General features: G+C 44.5%; 1 protein-coding gene across 1 annotated transcript in view; it reads left to right on the top strand.

Moving 5' to 3' along the window:
- Nucleotides 1-19,457, top strand: part of LOC140207987 (uncharacterized) — a 133,750-nt gene that overhangs the window by 6,887 nt on the left and 107,406 nt on the right. Inside the window, 1 exon segment of the mRNA XM_072276519.1 lies at nucleotides 1,000-1,094. Within this exon segment, the coding sequence (XP_072132620.1) occupies nucleotides 1,085-1,094 (10 nt within the window). The 5' untranslated portion in view covers nucleotides 1,000-1,084.

Raw genomic sequence — 19,457 nt, 5'->3', positions numbered from 1 at the left:
CAGACATGACTGTTAGATGGGCAGGATTGGATGTCTGATGTAGCAGGGTTTATTTGTTTCAAAGGCATATGGAGGGAGGTGAAAGGAGGACAAGTGGAATTGATATCCGTAGCTGCAGAAATGAAGGACATCGGGGGGGAGGGGCATATGGTGTGGATGAAAATCAGAGAAGTGGAAGAGAAATCACTCAGTGTATCCTATGGTCCCAGACCCCCCCCCCCCCACCACCCCCACCACCACCACCACCACCACCACCAAAAAAGCCCACCAGAACAATGAGAAGCAGGTAAGTTGGCAGGTTTTGGAAAGATGCAAATATCACAGAGTCATTGTCTTTGTTGACTTCAATTTCCCTAATATTGGTTCCCATCTCCTGATTCAAAAATGTTAAATGGGACACAATATGCTTGGTGTCCAGGAACGTTTCCTGACTTACTATGTGGTTGGGCCAGCTAGACGGTTTGCCATACTGTATCTAGTACAAGGTAATGAACCTGGTTCGGTGACAGAACTTTTCGCAGGTTTCCTTTTCGTAGATGGAGACCAGAACTAGGGAATTAGATTGAGGATGAGAGGGAAAGATTTAAAAGGAATATGAACAGCAATGTTCTTCATGCAGAGGCTGCTGATTATGTGGAGTGAGATGCCGCAGGGAGTGGCAGAAGCGGTTTGCACGAGTACATGGAGGGGCAGGGCATGAAGGGGTGTGGGCCCATCACAGGAAATTGGGACCATCGTGGTGGGCATCATCATCAGCATGGTCTCGTTGGGCCAAAGGGTCTGATTCCGTCGGGTATTGCTCTGTGACTCTATCATTGGGATGCGCTAGATATCACTGGACAGACACACAGACATGATGCAGTAACTGATGGAAATGGGGAAAGCTTGGTCCCTGGGCCAACCGCTACTCTGATATGGGGGATGGTGATACCATCATACTTTGTAAAGTAATCATACTCTCAATGACTGATTTGTCTGCTTGTTGTGTGCAATTCACAGAATCACCAGCAGGTGGAGGTTTCCTGTGCGGGGATAAAAGTGTAAGCAAGAAGACGACAATCAATAATCGTTGGTCAGAATCAGAATGGACACAGGTATAATCACTGGGATCTGTATAATTAAACGTATAATTATAAAAAAGGCCAGTGAAAGAGACATACACGGGTGCTAACGGGAACAGAGAGAAATGCCATCTAATGGGTTCATCAATCCTGTAAAGCGGCCTTGAGCACTGGAACAACCAAACAGGTACAGCACTGCAAATGGTCGAATTAGTCTTCTCCCCATGCAAAGCTTTATGAGGAAAGGGATCAGGAGGCCCTGAATCAGGCGGCTATGGATGAAATGCTGACAGCTTTATGACAACGGTTCTTGTAGGCGATGTAAGAGTCCAGGGAACAGACAGGATCTGTTTCACCAGTAGACTGTTTCTAAAGTGGTAGATTCCTCTACCTTGCAATTATAAAGGTAACATCGGATGATTGGCAGATTTCCAGGAGTTCACAAATGCGAGAGTCTAGTTTGTGTTCTGGAATGGCGTCAGTCAATTTCTCATCAGTTTTCGCTGTTGTTGCCCAGAGGAGATGAGGGAAGTTTCTGTAGTGTGTTTTCCTGGCTGACATGAAGGGGATAGTGAGAGGTGGTGTTGGATCAGGAGACAGCTCTTTGTAGATAAGTTGTATTTGCTGACCTTATGGTCTGTTCTGATGTGTTCTGTTATTCACTGATGAATGTTTGGCCTGAGGACCAAAGGTGAATTGGTTTCGTCAAAAAAATATTTCACGTTATTCGGTGAAATGGGACAGGACTCTGAAGTATATAGAGAAAACTAGTAGACAGTGTGTGAGGGAGGATAGGCAGGGGGCAGAGATCAGGAGTACTCAGACCAAAGATGTAGGGGACAAGGAAGAAAAAGATAACAAAGTTGTTCGCTACATTAAGGATAAAAAGAGAGTAAGAGGTGGAGAGTTTCTTAAATGCATCTATTTTAATGCTAGGAGCATTGTAAGAAAGGTGGATGAGCTTAGAGCATGGATCGATACCTGGAAATATGATGTTGTAGCTATTAGTGAAACCTGGTTGCAGGAGGGGTGTGATTGGCAACTAAATATCCCAGGATTTCATTGCTTCAATGATAGAATAGGAGGGGCAGGTGTTGCATTGCTTGTCAGAGAAAATATAACAGCGGTCCTCTGGCAGGATAGATTAGTGGACTCATCCAGGGAGGCTATTTGGGTGGAATTGAGGAATAGGAAAGGTGTAGTGACACTTATAGGGGTGTATTATAGACCACCTAATGGGGACCAAGAACTGGAGGAACAAACTTGTAAAGAGATAGCAGATATTTGTAGTAAGCATAAGGTTGTGATTGTGGGAGATTTTAATTTTCCACACATAGACTGGGAAGCCCATTCTGTAAAAGGGCTGGATGGTTTGGAGTTTGTCAAATGTGTGCAAGATAGTTTTTTGCAACAATACATAGAGGTAACAACTAGAGAAGGAGCAGTGTTGCATCTCCTCTTAGGCAATGAGATAGGGCAGGTGACGGAGGTATGTGTTGGGGGGCACTTTGGGTCCAGTGATCACAATACCATTAGTTTCAGTGTAATTATAGAGAAGGATAGGACTGGACCCAGGGTTGAGATTTTTGATTGGAGAAAAGCTAACTTTGAGGAGATGTGAAAGGATTTAGAAGGAGTGGATTGAGACAATTTGTTTTATGGGAAGGATGTAGTAGAGAAATGGAGGTCATTTAGAGGTGAAGTGTTGAGGGTACAGGATCGTTTTGTTCCTGTTAGGTTGAAATGAAAGGTTAAAAGTTTGAGAGAGCCATGGTTTTCAAGGGATATAGGAAACTGGGTTCGGAAGAAGAGAGGGATTTACAATAAATATAGGCAGCTTGGAGTTAATGAGGTGCTCGAGGAATATAAATAATGTGAAAAGAATCTTAAGAAAGAAATGAGAAAAGCTAAAAGAAGATACGAGGCAGCTTTAGCAAGTAAGGTGAAAATAAATCCAAAAGGTTTCTACAATTATATAAATAGCAAAAGGATAGTGAGGGATAAAATTGGTCCCTTAGAGAATCAGAGTGGATGGCTATGTGTGGAGCCAAAAGAGATGGGGGAGATTTTGAACAATTTCTTTTCTTCAGAATTCACTAAGGAGAAGGATATTGAATTGAGTAAGGTAAAGGAAACAAGATGGGTAGTTATGGAGTAAACTTAGCAATTATTGGCCTTTGAGTTTGACGTCAGTGGTGGGTAAATTGATGGAAGATATTCCTAGAGATGGTATATATAATTATCTGGATAGACAGGGTCTGATTAGGAACAGTCAACGTGGATTTGTGCATGGAAGGTCATGTTTGACAAACCTTATTGAATTTTTTGATGAGGTTACGAGGAAAGTTGACGAGGGTAAAGCTGTGGATGTTGTCCATGTGGACTTCAGTAAGGCCTTTGACAAGGTTCCACACGGAAGGTTAGTTAGGTAGGTTCAATCGTTAGGCATTAATATGGAAGTAGTAAAATGGATTCAGCAGTGGCTGGATGGGAGATGCCAGAGAGTAGTGGTGGATAACTGTGTGTCAGATTGGAGGACGGTGTGCAGCAGTGTGCCTCAGGGATCTGTACTGAGTCCAATGTTGGTTGTCATATACAAACATTTGTATATTAATGATCTGGATGATGGGGTGGAAAATTGGATTAGTATGTATGCAGATGATACTAAGATAGGTGGTGTTGTGGATAATGAAGTAGGTTTTCAAAGCTTGCAGAGAGATTTAGTTCAGTTAGAAGAGTGGGCTGAAAGATGGCAGATGGAGTTTAATACTGATAAATGTGAGGTGCTACACTTTGGTAGGACTAATCAAAATAGGACATACGTGGTAAATGGTAGGGCATTGAAGAATGCTGTAGAACAGAGGGATCTAGGAATAATGGTGCATAGTTCCCTGAAGGTGGAATCTCATGTGGATAGGCTGGTGAAGAAAGTTTTTGGTATGCTGACCTTTATTAATCAGAGCATTAAGTTTAGGAGTTAGGATGTAATGTTGAAATTGTACAACGCATTGGTAAGGCCAAATCTGGAGTATTGTGTACAGTTCTGGTCACTGAATTATAGGAAAGATGTCAACAAAATTGAGAGAGTACAGAGGAGGTTTACTAAAATGTTGCCTGGGTTTCATCTCCTAAGTTATAGAGAAAGTTTGAACAAGTTATGTCTTTATTCTTTGGAGTGTAGGAGGTTGAGAGGGGACTTGATAGAGGTGTTTAAAATTATGAGGGGGATTGATAGAGTTGACGTGGATAGGCTTTTTCCATTGAGAATGGGGGAGATTCAAACAAGAGGACATGAGTTGAGAGTTAAAGGGCAAAAGTTTAGGGGTAACATGACAGGGAACTTCTTTACTTAGAGAGTGGTAGCTTCCAGCAGAAGTGGTTGAGGCAGGTTTGATGTTGTCGTTTAAAGTTAAATTGGATAGAACCATCCTCACAACATCCACCCGATCTCGGCCTTTCAACATACGATGGGATTCAATGAAGTCGTCATTCATTTTAGTTTGAACAGACCCTGAGCCATCAAACATTCCTCGTACGATAAGCCATTAAGTACTACAATCATTTTCGTGAATGCCCTGTGAACCTTCTCCAAGGTCAGCACATCTTCTTTTAGGTAACGGACCCAAAACTGCTCAAATTACCACTTGTGGGACTACACGTGCCTTAAAATGGCTCGGCACGACAGCTTTTGCTTTTGTATTAGCCGTCTTGAAATGAATGCTAACATTGCATTTTCCTTCCTCCTCACGGATGGAACTTATAAACTAGCCTTCAGGGAATCCTGCTAGAAGACTTACAATTACCGTTGCAACTCGGAGTTCTGAACTTGAAAAGAAGCAATTCCAATACTGTCCCCTGAGAAACACCACCACATCACCAGCGGCCAATTGGAAAATACACCTTTGTTTCCACTCCTTGCCTCCTGCCAATCAGCCAATCGTTTTATGTTTGTATATTTCCTGTGATACCATGAGCTTTTATCTTGTTAAGCAGCCTCTCGATTGTGCAGCACCTTATCAATGGCCTCCTGCATATCTAAGTATCAAACATCTGCTGAATTTCATTTGTCTATCTTCTCAGTTATTTCCTCAAAAATGACAGGAGACTTGTCAGGCAGAGATATTTCCTAAAGGAAACCATGCTGGCTTTGGCCTACTTTACCATGTGCCTGCAAGTACACTGAAACATCATTCTTAGTAATGGATCCCAAGTCCCCAACCACTGAAGTCAGGTAAATGGTCTATAATTTCCTTCTTTTGTCCTCCCTCTCTTCTTAAGGAGTGGAGTGACTTCTGCAATTTTCTAGTCCTCGGACATCATTCCAAATTCTAGTGCTTCCTAAATAATCACTACAAATGTCTCCATAATGTCTTCAGCTGCCACTTTCATGAAATGGGGCATAGCCCATCTGTTCCAGGTGACCTATCTACCTTGTGTTGGGCACATGGCCAAGTCGTTAAGGTGTTCGTCTAGTTATCTCAAGGTCGCCAGTTCGAGCCTCATCTGTGGCAGTGTGTTTGTGCCCTTGAGTAAGGCACTTAATCACACATTGCTCTAGTCTGTGCAAGGAGTGGTGCCCCACACGGACATCCAGTCTGCGCCTTGTAAGGCATGAAAATGCCTGATGCAGGCCTCTCATGGTCTGAGTCGACGTTCCCTCCCCTCCCTATCTACCTTAAGGCTTTTCAACTACCCAACACCTTCTCATTAGTAATAGCAACTACAGTCAATCCTGCCTCGACACTGTACAATTTCGGGAAGACTGTGGTGTTTTCCACAGTGAAGACTGAAGCAAAATAATTATTAAGATTATCCGCCATTTCCTTGTTGCCATTATTACTTCTCCAGTGTCATATCCACTATTACCCCTCTTTCCTGAAGCTAATTGCCTTTGGCTGTCTAAGTGCCAACCATTTTGATTGCCTCCAGGAATGTATTATTATGTCTCGACTCTGTCCTGCCACTGGATCCAGATGGGAATTGTGAAGAGAGAGTGAGGCTGATGCTACGCAACTCTCCCTCACTTAAATCCAAATCAAGCACTAGTCTCGACACCATCATAATGATGTCGAGGTCCTCACCAACATTAACGATGGACGAACAACTATTATGTATGATGCAAATGGTAACGCAAGTCAAATGGTTGGATTGGACTACTTGTGAGTGAATGGGAATGTATAATTGGCTTGGATGTCAGTGCCTCATTACCAGGTTGTTACACATAACAGATAGAGCAGACATTCAAGTCAAAGACCAAAATGTTGCGAAAACATATTCCGGTGGCATAAGACAGAATATCGCAAAATGTTATACAAGTAAAGGATGCCGGACAAAGGTGGAACATTTAAAAAATCATCGGTGACAGAATTGATCAGAACTGAATTGACTTTACTTTTACATCCTTCACACACGAGGAGTAAAAATCTTCAAGTTACGTCTCTGTCTAAATGTGCAATATGCAATCATACTAATTTATAATAACTTATAATAAATAGAACAGTCAATGTAACATAGAATGTAACAACGTAACACTTAAATCAAGCTAATCAGTCTGATGGTCTGGTGGAAGAAGCTGCCCCGGACCCTGTTTGCCCTGGCTTTTATGCTGCGGTACCACTTCCCGGATGGCAGCAGCTGGAATAGATTATGGTTGTTGTGACTTGGGTTTTCAATGATCCTTCAGGCCCTTTTTTCACACCTGTCTTTGTAAATGTCCAGAATCATGGGAAGTTCACAACTACAGATGCACTGGGCTGTCTGCACCACTCTCTGCAGAATCCTGCAATTAAGGGAGTTAGAGTCCCCATAACAGGCATTTCAGGATGCTCTCAATTGTGCCCCTGTAGAAAGTTCTTAGGATTTAGGGGCGCAAACCAAACTTCTTCAACCGTCTGAGGTCAAAGAGGCGTTGTTGTTCCTTTTTCACTGGACAGCTGGTGTGTACAGACCACGTGAGATCTTTGGTGATGTGGAATCTGAGAAACTTGAGGCTGTTTACCCTCTCAATCACAGATCCATTGCTATTAATAGGGTTCAGCCCGTTTCCATTCCTCCTGTAATCCAACATCAGCACCTTTGTTTTTCGCTTTTTTGCAACATTAAGGGAAAGGTTGTTTTCTTGACAACACTGTGTCAGAGGGATGACTTCTTCCCTGTAGGCCACCTCGTTATTGTTTGAGATAAGACGAATCAATGTAGTGTCATCGGCAAATTTAATTAGCAGATTAGAGCTATGGGGGCGACACAGTCATGGGTACACAGAGAATAAGGGCTGATTTATACTTCTGTGTCAATGCGTCGCCGCAAAGCTGATGCAGAACCCTACACGAGAGTTTGTGTTGCTGCGACGCGCACCTCTCCCAAAATGTAACCACGTGTCATGGCAATGCAGAACGCAAGCTGTGATTGGTCCGCTTGGTAGCATCGCATTTCATCCTACGCTGCAATAGGTTCCCATTGGGTGACTGAAGGGCAGGGAAGGAACTCTGGCTGCAATGCTTTCCATAAAGCTTTACAGACCTCCGAAATTATGGAGGACACATTTCGCATGAAAAAAGACGCTCACGTCTTGTTTACCCCGAGACTACTATGAAGCCTTGCGCGGGCAGGTGAGTGCGCATGCGTGAAGTGCGCGAATTGCAGAGCGACGCAGACACACCAACGCACAAGTATAAATGCTCACAACACTCGTAGGCCACTTGCGTAGGTTACGGCGCGCAGTTAACGCAGAAGTATAAACCAGGCTGAAAGGAGCGGACTTAGTACACAGCCCTGAGGGGCTCCTGTGTGGAGAGTCAGAGGGATGGAGGTGGGGGAGCCCACTCTTACCACCTGTCAGTGATCTGACAGGAAGTCCGGGATCCAGATGCACAAGGCAGGGACAAGGCCGAGGTCTCTGAGCTTCCTGTCGAGCCTGGAGGAAATTATGGTGTTGAATGCAGAACTGTAGTCCAAGAACAGCATTCTCACATAAGCATCCTTCTTCTCCAGATGTGTAAGGACGGTATGTAGAACAGTGGCTATTGTGTTGTTGGTCAATCAGTTGTGTTGGCAGGCGAATTGCCTGGGGTGCATTTTAGGTGGTAGGGTTAGTGCAGTTGCAGTCCTCTTAGAGCATTGCGGTGAGTGCGACAGGACGCCAGTCGTTCAGACATCTTACCTTGGTCTTTTTTGGTACAGTGTCAATGGTGGATAATTTGACACAGGAGGGCACTCTACACTAGGAGAGGGAGAGATTAAAAATGTCTGTAAACATACCTGCCAGCTGTACTGCGCACATCTTAACTATTGGCCTTGGGATGCCTTCTGATCCCGCAGCCTTGCGACTGTCCACTCGTTGGAACCATCTGCGTACCAGAGCCTCGGAGATGACCGGGTTGCAGTTTGTAGCCGTGGCTTTCCTGGGAGGCTCAGAGTTAGTGACATCGAACTGAGTGTAAAAGCGACTGAGCTCATCTGGGAGAGAGGCTGCACCACTGCGTTTGGCTTTGAGGTCTGCGATGGTGTGCAACACTCGCCACAAGTCACATGTGCTATTCAGAGAGACTCATGACTCGGTCTTGTCCCTGTGTGTGGTTTCCCAGCCTTGATGGCTTTGCACAGTTTGTAGCTGCTTTTCTTGATCTCCTGCTGATTATTGGCAAGGTAAGGTCTGTGTCGCGCAGTAAATCCTGCTCGCAAGGAACTATTGATCCAGGGTTTCTGGTTTTGAAGGCCCTAACTGGCTTCTGGGGGACAACATCATCGATGCATTTCCCGATGAAGCACGTGACTCTATCCCTAATCTCGAAGAGATCTTCATAAGACCATAAGACAAAGGAGCAGAAGTCGGCCATTCGGCCCATCGAGTCTGCTCCGCCATTTTATCATGAGCTGGTCCATTCTCCCATTTAGTCCCACTCCCCTGCCTACTCACCATAACCTTCGATGCCCTGGCTACGCAGATACCTATCAATCTCTGCCTTAAATACACCCAATGACTTGGCCTCCACTGCTGTCTGTGGCAACAAATTCCATAGATTCACCACCCTCTGACTAAAAAAATTTCTAAGCATTTCTGTTCTGAATGGGCGCCCTTCAACCCTTAAGTCATGCCCTCTCGTACTAGAATTCCAATGACATTCCAATGTTCGTCATGGAAGCAATCCTGCAGCATGGAGACCGATTGGTCGGACCAACAGTGGACATCTTGTATCAGTTTCTGCCTGTACGTCAGGAGAAACAGGATCAAACAGTGATCTGATTTTCCAAAAGCTGGGCGTAGGAGAGCTTTGTAAGCGTTGCGGAAGGGAGAGTAGCAGCAGTCGAGTGTGCTATCTCCCCGAGTGCTCACCCAGATGTACTGACAAAACTTTGGAGAGAGTTCCGTCAGCGACGCTCGATTAAAATCACCGGCGATGATGAAGGCAGCCTCTGGGTGTGCAGTCTCCAGCATGTTGATGGTCTTGTACAGTTCCTTAAGAGCTAGGTCAGCATCAGCCTGCGGTGGAATGTACACTGCTGTGATGATAACAGCCGTGAACTGCCTGGGCAGCCAGTAGGGGCTACACAGTGGCGCCAGTTATTCCAGGTCGGGAGAACAAAAGAATTTGAGGGCATGCACATTCCGGGGATCGCTGTAAGCACTTTTGACCATGAAGTATATCCTTCCTCCATTACTCGTCCCAGAGAGGTTTTTTGACTATCTGCCCAGAACAGGGAGAACCCAAAGGGTTCGATAGCGAGGTCTGGTATTTCCATCATCAGCCAGGTCTCCACGAGCCACAAAATGTTACATACCTTTGTTTCCCACTGGTAGAAGATTCTGGCTGTCAGTTCACACAGCTTGTTGTTCAAGGGTATGCGAGGGAGCCTTGGCCGATTAGCACGCAGTCTCAGCCACACCAGGATGCCATCCCTTCTCCCTTGCCTCCGGCGCTTGTTCCGATGCCGTGGCGTTGTCAAGATGAGTCTCCCATGGATCGCGCGAGCAGGGGGTCCCAGTGTAGGAAAGGCGGCACCTAGTGGGTAAGTACCATCTTTCCGATGTACAGAAGTGTCAGTCCATTGTATGTGATGTGACTATCAGCTACTTGAACAGAAAATGCGAAGAAAATTGTAGAAGTTAGTAGTATACTGAAGATTTGGAACAGAGCTCTCAACACGGCCACCGTACGCAGCGTCATCTTTTTGCATCTAATTTTTTAAATCCATCTTGAACAATCGGTCTCCAACCAGATCGCATGCTACGTTTTTTCTTTTCATCTCCCGCTGAACCAAAACCAATCTTATTGTTCCTAATGAAAAAAACCTCCTGCTAATTGATGGCACACATTCAACATCATCCCTTATCTTCAACAATAACCGAAGGAGGCTAAAAGCAAAACAGTCCCCTCCTACAGAACTACCAGACGAAACACCTGCAGTATAACAGCAAAGACGTGAACCAGGGCATTACACATTCATCACAGGAATAAAATGAACGTAATCATTGGAGAATGCATAACCGCATACAACTAAATCTCACTTAACAACGACTCGTGGAGTGATGATCGGCAAGGTCATGGGGACATTTTTTGGAACCACATTCACACAGTATTCCCCACTGCCAGACATGTTCACTGGCTTCAGCAGCAACAACCTGTTGAAGATGATTAACTCAGCCCGCAATGTTTATGCATTATCAATAGACACGGTGTTTACTGATCCACTGGGCAATTGTTTCCCATTAAAATTCAGTTTTCCACTGCTGAGTTCGGCTGCACAGAAAGGAAAACATTTCCCCGCCAGTGACATTTATCTGGTTCTGCTCTATGTGGATGAGACTCACCTGAGGAAGAGCAGATATAGATAGACTACAGAACTGTACTTAGCTCAATAACTGCAGATCCTTAGGGACTGTTTGGCTCAATAAGATTGTATCTTGTAACCGACTCTTCTTTCCTACAACCACCCGCTGCACTGTTTGATTTCCTGACTATCTGAGAGAGTGTCGTTCACCCGCAGGTAGGAAGAGACAAAGAACAAGCACTGAGAAATCATCCCAACAGCAGGGCCTATCTCTGTTACACTCGGAGACTGAGCCGTAGATATTGGTCTTCGGTTCAAATGATTGGATTATGGCGTCATAAATGGCAGAGCCAATTGAATCAGCCCCAATCAAAGGACAAATACTCTTTGAATATTTAGTTCAAATGTTGTTAACTGTTCTGCAGTTATCTGCCAGTGTGCTCAAATAGATTATTATCTGTTTGAAGTATATATCAGTCGAAGCAAGCAGCTGAGAAGAAGGGAGTGAGGAAATCAAGTAGAAAAAGTTTTTTTTTAAACACTGCTCGGGGAGAAGGGTCTGCACTGCGCAGGCGCGTGACGTAGTGCGCCAGGGTTTAAAAACAGACCACCATATACAGCGACCATCGTTGTAGCGGCCATCGTCAGAGTGGACTGAGTCAGAGTGGGACGGCTTTGGCTCAACAGGCTTTGGCGAGAACGGGCAGAGGCCAGGGTAGGTTCCCATTAGTTTTTTTGTTCAGATTGTCTAGCGTAGAGAGAATGCCAGGCAGGATGTTGGAATGCTCCTCTTGCAGGATGTGGGAAGTCACGGAGCCCTCCGGTGTCCCTGACAACGACACCTGCAAGAAGTGCATCCAGCTGCAGCTCCTGACAAACCGAGTTAGGGAACTGGAGCAGGAGCTGGAGGACCTGCGGATCATTCGGGAGAATGAGGAGATTATAGATAGCAGCTACAGGGAGGTAGTTACGCCAAAGGAGCAGAGGACAGGTAATTGGGTTACCGCAAGGCGAGGGAAGAGGAAAAGGCAGGCAGAGCAGGGTTCCCCTTTGGCCATTCCCCTCAACAACAAGTATACCGCATTGGATACTGTTGGAGGGGATGAGTTACCTGGGACAAGCTGCAGTAGCTGGATCTCTGGCACTGAGTCTGGCTCTGCAGTGCAGAAGGGAGGGTGGAAAAAGAGGAGAGCGGTAGTGATAGGGGATTCGATAGTTAGAGATACAGATAGGAGGTTCTGTGGTCGTGACAGAGAATCCAGGATGGTTTGTTGCCTCCCGGGTGCCAGGGTCGAGGATGTCTCTGATTGATTGCATGACATTCTGAAGTGGGAGGGTGATCAGCCAGATGTCGTGGTGCACATTGGTACCAATGACATAGCAAGGAAGAGTGAGGAGGTCCTGGAGAGTGAGTATAGAGAGCTTGGTAGGAAGTTGAAAAGCAGGACCTCAAGGGTGGTAATCTCAGGATTGCTACCTGTGCCAGGTGCCAGTGAGGGTAGGAATAAGATGCTCTGGAGGAGGAACAAGTGGCTGAGGAACTGGTGTAGGGGGCAGGGTTTCAGATTTCAGGATCATTGGGATCTCTTCTGGGGCAGGTTGGACCTGTACAAGGGAGACGGGTTACACTTGAACTACAGGGGGACCAAGATCCTTTCAGGGAGGTTTGTTAGTGCTATTGGGGAGGCTTTAAACTAGATTTGTAGGGGGATGGGGAGGTTTTAAACTAGATTTGCAGGGGGATGGGAACCAGAGTGCCAGAGCTGACAGTGAGGCTGGGGTGAAAATAAATGATGTTAAAAGTTCAAGCAAAGCCGCAAATAGAAAGGTTGTGAGTGGTGGTAAAAATCTTCTGCGGTGTATATATTTCAATGCTAGGAGTATTGCGGGGAAGGCGGACGAGTTGAGGGTGTGGATTGACATGTGGAATTATGACGTTATAACAATTAGTGAAACTTGGCTACAGGAGGGGCAGGACTGGCAGCTTAATATTCCAGGGTTCCGATGTTTCAGATGTGATCGAGGCAGAGGACTGAAAGGTGGGGGAGTAGCATTGCTTGTTAGGGAAAATATTACAGCAGTGCTCAGGCAGGACAGATTAGAGGGCTTGTCCACTGAGTCCTTATGGTGGAGCTGAGAAACAGGAAAGGTATGGCCACATTAGTGGGATTGTATTACAGACCACCCATAGTCAACGAGACTTGGAAGAGCAAATCTGCAGAGAGATAGCAGGCAACTGCAGGAAACATAAAGTTGTGGTGGTAGGGGATTTTAATTTTCCATATATTGATTGGGACTCCCATACTGTTAGGGGTCTAGATGGTTTAGAGTTTGTAAAATGTGTTCAGGAAAGTTTTCTAAATCAATATATAGAGGGACCAACTAGAGGGGATGCAATATTGGATCTCCTGTTAGGAAACGAGTTAGGACAAGTGACAAAAGTCTGTGTAGGGGAGCACTTTGGTTCCAGTGATCATAAGACCATTAGTTTCAACTTGATCATGGACAAGGATAGATCTGGTCCTAGGGTTGAGGTTCTGAACTGGAAGAAGGCCAAATTTGAAGAAATGAGAAAGGATCTAAAAAGCGTGGATCGAGACAGGTTGTTCTCTGGCAAGGATGTGATCGGTAAGTGGGAAGCCTTCAAAGGAGAAATTTTGAGAGTGCAGAGCTTGTATGTTCCTGTCAAGATTAAAGGCAAAGTGAATAGGAATAAGGAACCTTGGTTCTCAAGGGATATTGCAACTCTGATAAAGAAGAAGAGAGAGTTGTATGACATGTATTGGAAACAGGGAGCAAATAAGGTGCTTGAGGAGTATAAAAAGTGCAAGAAAATACTTAAGAAGAAAATCAGGAAGGCTAAAAGAAGACATGAGGTTGCCTTGGCAGTCAAAGTGAAGGATAATCCAAAGTGTTTTTACAGGTATATTAAGAGTAAAAGGATGGTAAGGTATAAAATTGGCCCTCTTGAAGATCAGAGTAGTCGGCTATGTGCGGAACCAAAAGAAATGGGGGAGATCTTAAATGGGTTTATTGCGTCTGTATTTATGAAGGAAACTGGCATGAAGTCTATGGAATTAAGGGAAACAAGTAGTGAGATCATGGAAACTGTACAGATTGAAAAGGAGGAGGTGCTTGCTATCTTGAGGAAAATTAAAGTGAATAAATCCCCAGGACCTGACAGGGTGTTCCCTCGGACCTTGAAGGAGACTGGTGTTGAAATTGCGGGGGCCCTAGCAGAAATATTTAAAATGTCAGAGTCTACGGGTGAGGTGCCGAAGGATTGGAGAGTGGCTCACGTTGTTCCGTTGTTTAAAAAAGGATCGAAAAGTAATCCAGGAGATTATAGGCCGGTAAATTTGAAGTTGGTAGTGGGTAAGTTATTGAAGGGAGTACTAAGAGACAGAATCTACAAGCACCTGGATAGACAGGGACTTATTAGGGAGAGTCAGCATGGCTTTGTGCGTGGTAGGCCATGTTTGACCAATATATTGGAGTTTTTCGAGGAGGATACCAGGAAAGTGGATGAAGGGAAGGCAGTGGATGTTGTCTACATGGACTTCAGTAAGGCATTTGACAAGGTCCCGCATGGGAGGTTAGTTAGGAAAATTCAGTCCCTAGGTATATATGGAGAGGTGGTAAATTGGATTAGACATTGGCTCGATGGAAGAAGCCAAAGAGTGGTGGTAGAGAATTGCTTCTCCGAGTGGAGGCTTGTGACTTGTGGTGTGCCACAGGGATCATTGCTGGGTCCATTGTTATTTGTCATCTATATCAATGATCTGGATGATAATGTGGAAAATTGGATCAGCAAATTTGCTGATGATACACAGATTGGAGGTGTAGTAGACAGTGAGGAAGGTTTTCAGAGCCTGCAGAGGGACTTGGACCAGCTGGAAAAATGGGCTGAAAAATGGCAGATGGAGTTTAATACAGACAAGTGTGAGGTATTGCGCTTTGGAAGGACAAACCAAGGTAGAACATACAGGGTTAATGGTAAGGCATTGAGGAGTGCAGTGGAACAGAGGGATCTGGGAATACAGATGCAAAATTCCCTAAAAGTGGCGTCACAGGTAGATAGGGTCATAAAGAGAGCTTTTGGTACATTGGCCTTTATTAATCAAAGTATTGAGTGTAAGAGTGGAATGTTATGATGAGGTTGTATAAGGCATTGGTGAGGCCGAATCTGGAGTATCGTGTTCAGTTTTGGTCACCAAATTACAGGAAGGATATAAGTAAGGTTGAAATAGTGCAGAGAAGGCTTACAGGGATGTTGCCAGGACTTGAGAAACTCAGTTACAGAGAAAGGTTGAATAGGTTAGGACTTTATTCCCTGGAGCATAGAAGAATGAGGGGAGATTTGATAGAGGTATATAAAACTATGATGGGTATAGATAGAGTGAATGCAAGCAGGCTTTTTCCACTGAGGCAAGGGGAGAGAAAAAACAGAGGACATGGGCTAAGGGTGAGGGGGGAAGTTTAAAGGGAACATTAGGGGGGGCTTCTTCACACAGAGAGTGGTGGGAGTATGGAATGAGCTGCCAGATGAGGTGGCAAATGCGGGTTCTTTTTTAACATTTAAGAATATATTGGACAGATACATGGATGGGAGGTGTATGGAGGGATATGGTCCATATCAGGTCAGCAGGACTAGGCAGAAAATGGTTTGGCACAGCCAAGAAGGGCCAAAAGTCCTGTTTTTGTGCTGTAGTTTTTCTATGGTTTCTATGGTTTTCTATCTCAAACTGAATGTTCCTCACCAGCCGGTGTGAAGAGATGAAGAACAAGAGCTCCATCACTGCCACACCGAGAGAATGCTCCTGTCTCTGTTACACTTGGAGACTGAGGTGCATTTTCTGGTCTCTGTGCCAGTTCACTAGTGTCTGTCATCTGAAAAGCCAGACTGAATGGATCGTCGAGTGAGAAGGTGGAGAAGGAAATAACCCAAAACACAGAAGTAGCAGAAGGCCTTTCAGCCCTAACTCTCCTTCTGTCATGCTTTACCAGCTCATGTGACATTTTCCTCAGGGGGTGGGGTGCGGGACACACTCCAGTCCTCATTGAGGTGGTGGAAGTGGTGAGCAGGTTCAACCAATCTGCTTGGCCTCGCATATTTATACATTCACATCAGCGGGTGTACTTGCTTAGGAGATTAAAGAGGAGACTGGAAAATGTCGACAGATCTGAACAGCATTCCAGCTGGTTTCAACACCGGCTAGTATACAGGCTCCAAAGCACAGGATCGACAGAGATTGCAGAAGGTTGTAGACACAATCACTTCTACCACATATCTCACCATCATAGTCATAGCACTGTTACGTACCCTGTAACAGATTAAAGAACCAGCAGAAATGGAAAACACCTTGGAGTCTGGTATTGCTGTTAACTAATGCTATTTTATTGGTAACTACGCAATACAGTAATATAAATTCAGATAAATCAAACAGGTTAGCAAAGTTCATGCATATATAAGTGTGGAAATATAAAAACCAAGCTTCTTCAAGCCTAGGGAGTAAATGGATACAGTCTTACGACGATGGGTAAATGAAATCAGTTCAGTTCGTGGTATTGAGTTCAGTAATGATGGAGAGAGAGAGAGGTGTCGTGGTTGTCTGAGTAAGCCGATGCCATCGATCCTTCCTGTTGTCCTCCGAAACTTCCAAGTTAGCCAAACTTGACCAACTTAAGAGCACCGTCTTCGAGTGATAGTCTACCAATCCAGGCAAAGGTTAGACACACTGGTAGACTCCACAGGGTCTCTCTTTCACGCACTAATAATCACAGATCGATCCCTCACGATCGATCCTCAGTCCCACTCTCGTGGGCACCTGAACAGGATAGTGGTAACTTCACCTTACCTTAGTGCATCTGCGTGTCCTGTGAAACAAGCAATTACGCTAGTTCAGATACTGTTGTGCTGAACACCAGCTGTCCATCAAGTAGCTCCTCCCTTCTCTCTCTGTAGGAACTCAGAAGCTAGCAGTGGCCTTGTAGAAATCCCGATCAAACTGTGAGCAGTCTTTGTCCATCTCTCTCTCTGTCTCACACACACACTCTCACACTCGGTGCTGTACAGCTGTGTGCTCTCTCTTTTTAAAAGCACAATCCATCATGAATAACTCAGGATATCGTCACAGCACAATACCAGGCCCTTTGACCCATATAGTCCACACGAAGTCATTAATCTGCCGAGTCGCATCCACCAGCACCTGTAACATAGAGAGCCCTCCGTATCCCACCCATCCATAGGTTTATTGCTTATTCATTTATTATCAGTGTTCTTTCTTTCTTTGTTGTTTTTGCACAGTTTGTTGTCTTTTGCACACTCTTGGTGTGGTACTTCACTGGTTCTATTATATTTATTATTACAGTGTATAGATTTATTCTGTCACAAGAAAATGAACCTCCGGGCTGTTTTATTGTGATATAAATGTGCAGTGATAATAAATTTAATTTGGAACTTGAAGAGTCCTTCAATGTAATGGATGAAGTAAAGTTGAGAGAACTTATTCCCCCCCCCCAATTCCTCACCCCTTTTGATGCGGCCTATGACTGTGGTGTCATTGGAACTCTGCTTAGCTACAAAATCATAAGTAGAACAAGGAAAAGAAACTTGTTTATTTTAAACTCTCACTTGTACTGAGGAGAATGTGGAACAAATATCATATTTAGCCAGCCACTTTAGGCACAGGTTAATCGAGCAGAAGATGCAACCGCCTAAGGGTACGCTCAATATTCGAGGACAGCTTCTGTCCAACTGTTGGAAGATTCAAGATGCAGGATTGTTTAATGATATTTGCAGCACACAAATGTAAGGGAAAACAAAGTAATTTTTATCTCAGATTCAATGCAGCACAAAAAAACAATAAAATGAAGGACACAATAATTTAAAATAACAATAAATGTAAACACATAAGATAGCTTGTATACATGGATTGGTTGTACATTCATAAGTTGATGCTCAGCGTAGTTGTGTCTGTACATACGGTGACTGACAGGAAATGATAAAGCAGTGGTGATGGCTGTGTGGAGGGGTGAGATAGTGGGTGGGGATGTTGATCAGCCTTACTGCTTGGGAAAAGACAAATATCGGACCCTGTATGACTAGATGGACTCCTGAACTCACAATCAAACTCGTTACGGCCTTGCACCATAATGTCTGCCTGCACCGCACTTTCTCTGTAAATGCAACACTTTATTCCGCATATGCTGGTGGACCACGGCGACCTGTTCTAGGCTGCTCTCAAAACTTCTAAACATTTGGCACTAGTTCTTACCTACTATTATCTATTTATACACACACACACATGCACATACACACACACACACACACACACACACACACACACACACACACACACACACACACACACAGCTTCAGCAATCAGATTTCGGAACTGTCCTTGAGCTCATGAACAGGACCTCAGAATTCTTCTTTTATTTGTTTGTTTCCTTATTTATTTACTTTCTTGTTTGTGAATTTATTTATATCGGCAATATTAGTTATTCGTTTCTGTGTTTCTTTCCTCGCTCACTTGTTTATTTTCTTATTCATTTTTCTTGTTTGTTTACTCATTTATTTATTTGTTCATTCATTTGCTTACTTAAGTAAGAAGTAAGTTCATAAATACTTATCTACTTACTGCGGTCTGCGAGCGTTTAGGTCAGCAATGAAGGTCCTGCAAGCACATCTTCACGACGTTAATTGAGTTGCAGCTTCTAAGAGACAGTATTAAGCAACTGAAGCTGCAGCTGGGTGAACTTTGACCAACACAGAAGAATGAGGAGGTGATGGATATGTCACTCCTAAGCTCGAGAAAGCGGGTCCCTGGGTATCTGTCAGAAGATGGAAAAGGGATAGTTGACCTTTGCAGAACGCCCCTGTAGCCTTACCCCTCAATAATCAGTACACTGCTTTGAATACTATTAGAGGGTTGTCTTACCAGAAGGAAGCCGTATATGTCTCCAGCACTGAGTCTGGCTCTGTGGCTCAGAAGAAAATGGGGCGGGGGGGGGAGAACAGGAGTGCAATAGTGACAGAAGATTACTTAATTAGAAGAGTAAAAAGGAGATTCCATGGAGGTAAAGGGGACACCCAGATGATAATGTTGCTATCCTATTGCCAGGATCAGGGATATCTCGAATCGGGCCCATGGATTTTTTGTATTAAATCGTACATACTGGTGTCTGCATCTGAGAAAATCGAGGATCCAGTTGAACAGGGAGCTATTTGTGGTGCCTAATGATTTGTTTTGAGGGGGTGCTGAGTTGTACTCAATGTGAACCACTCTCACCTATGCATATTTATTGTACAGTTGTTCCAGTACTTAGTGACCAGCCAATTAAATTACATCTGGTGTCGACCAGCTGTGATGCTGGGCAATTTGGAAAAGAAATACTTCATTCCTCAGGCAGGGGTTCATGTTTTTCATGAGCAAACTCCCGAATCACTCCGTACAATGGATGCTAGTGCAATAAGATGTTAGGCTTTGAGCAGATAACCGCGATATTCTGCGGACCGGTATGACTACAGATTGCCTGAAACAACGTGGTACGTCAGACTGCTGAATGTAGACAATGAAGTCCATAGACTCAGCCAATTAGCCACCCAGGACAAACACTTTATTG

This window comes from Mobula birostris, chromosome 13, assembly GCF_030028105.1.
Source record: "Mobula birostris isolate sMobBir1 chromosome 13, sMobBir1.hap1, whole genome shotgun sequence".
In the NCBI taxonomy this organism is placed as follows: Eukaryota; Metazoa; Chordata; class Chondrichthyes; order Myliobatiformes; family Myliobatidae; genus Mobula; species Mobula birostris.
This window is presented reverse-complemented; position numbering and strand designations above follow the sequence as displayed.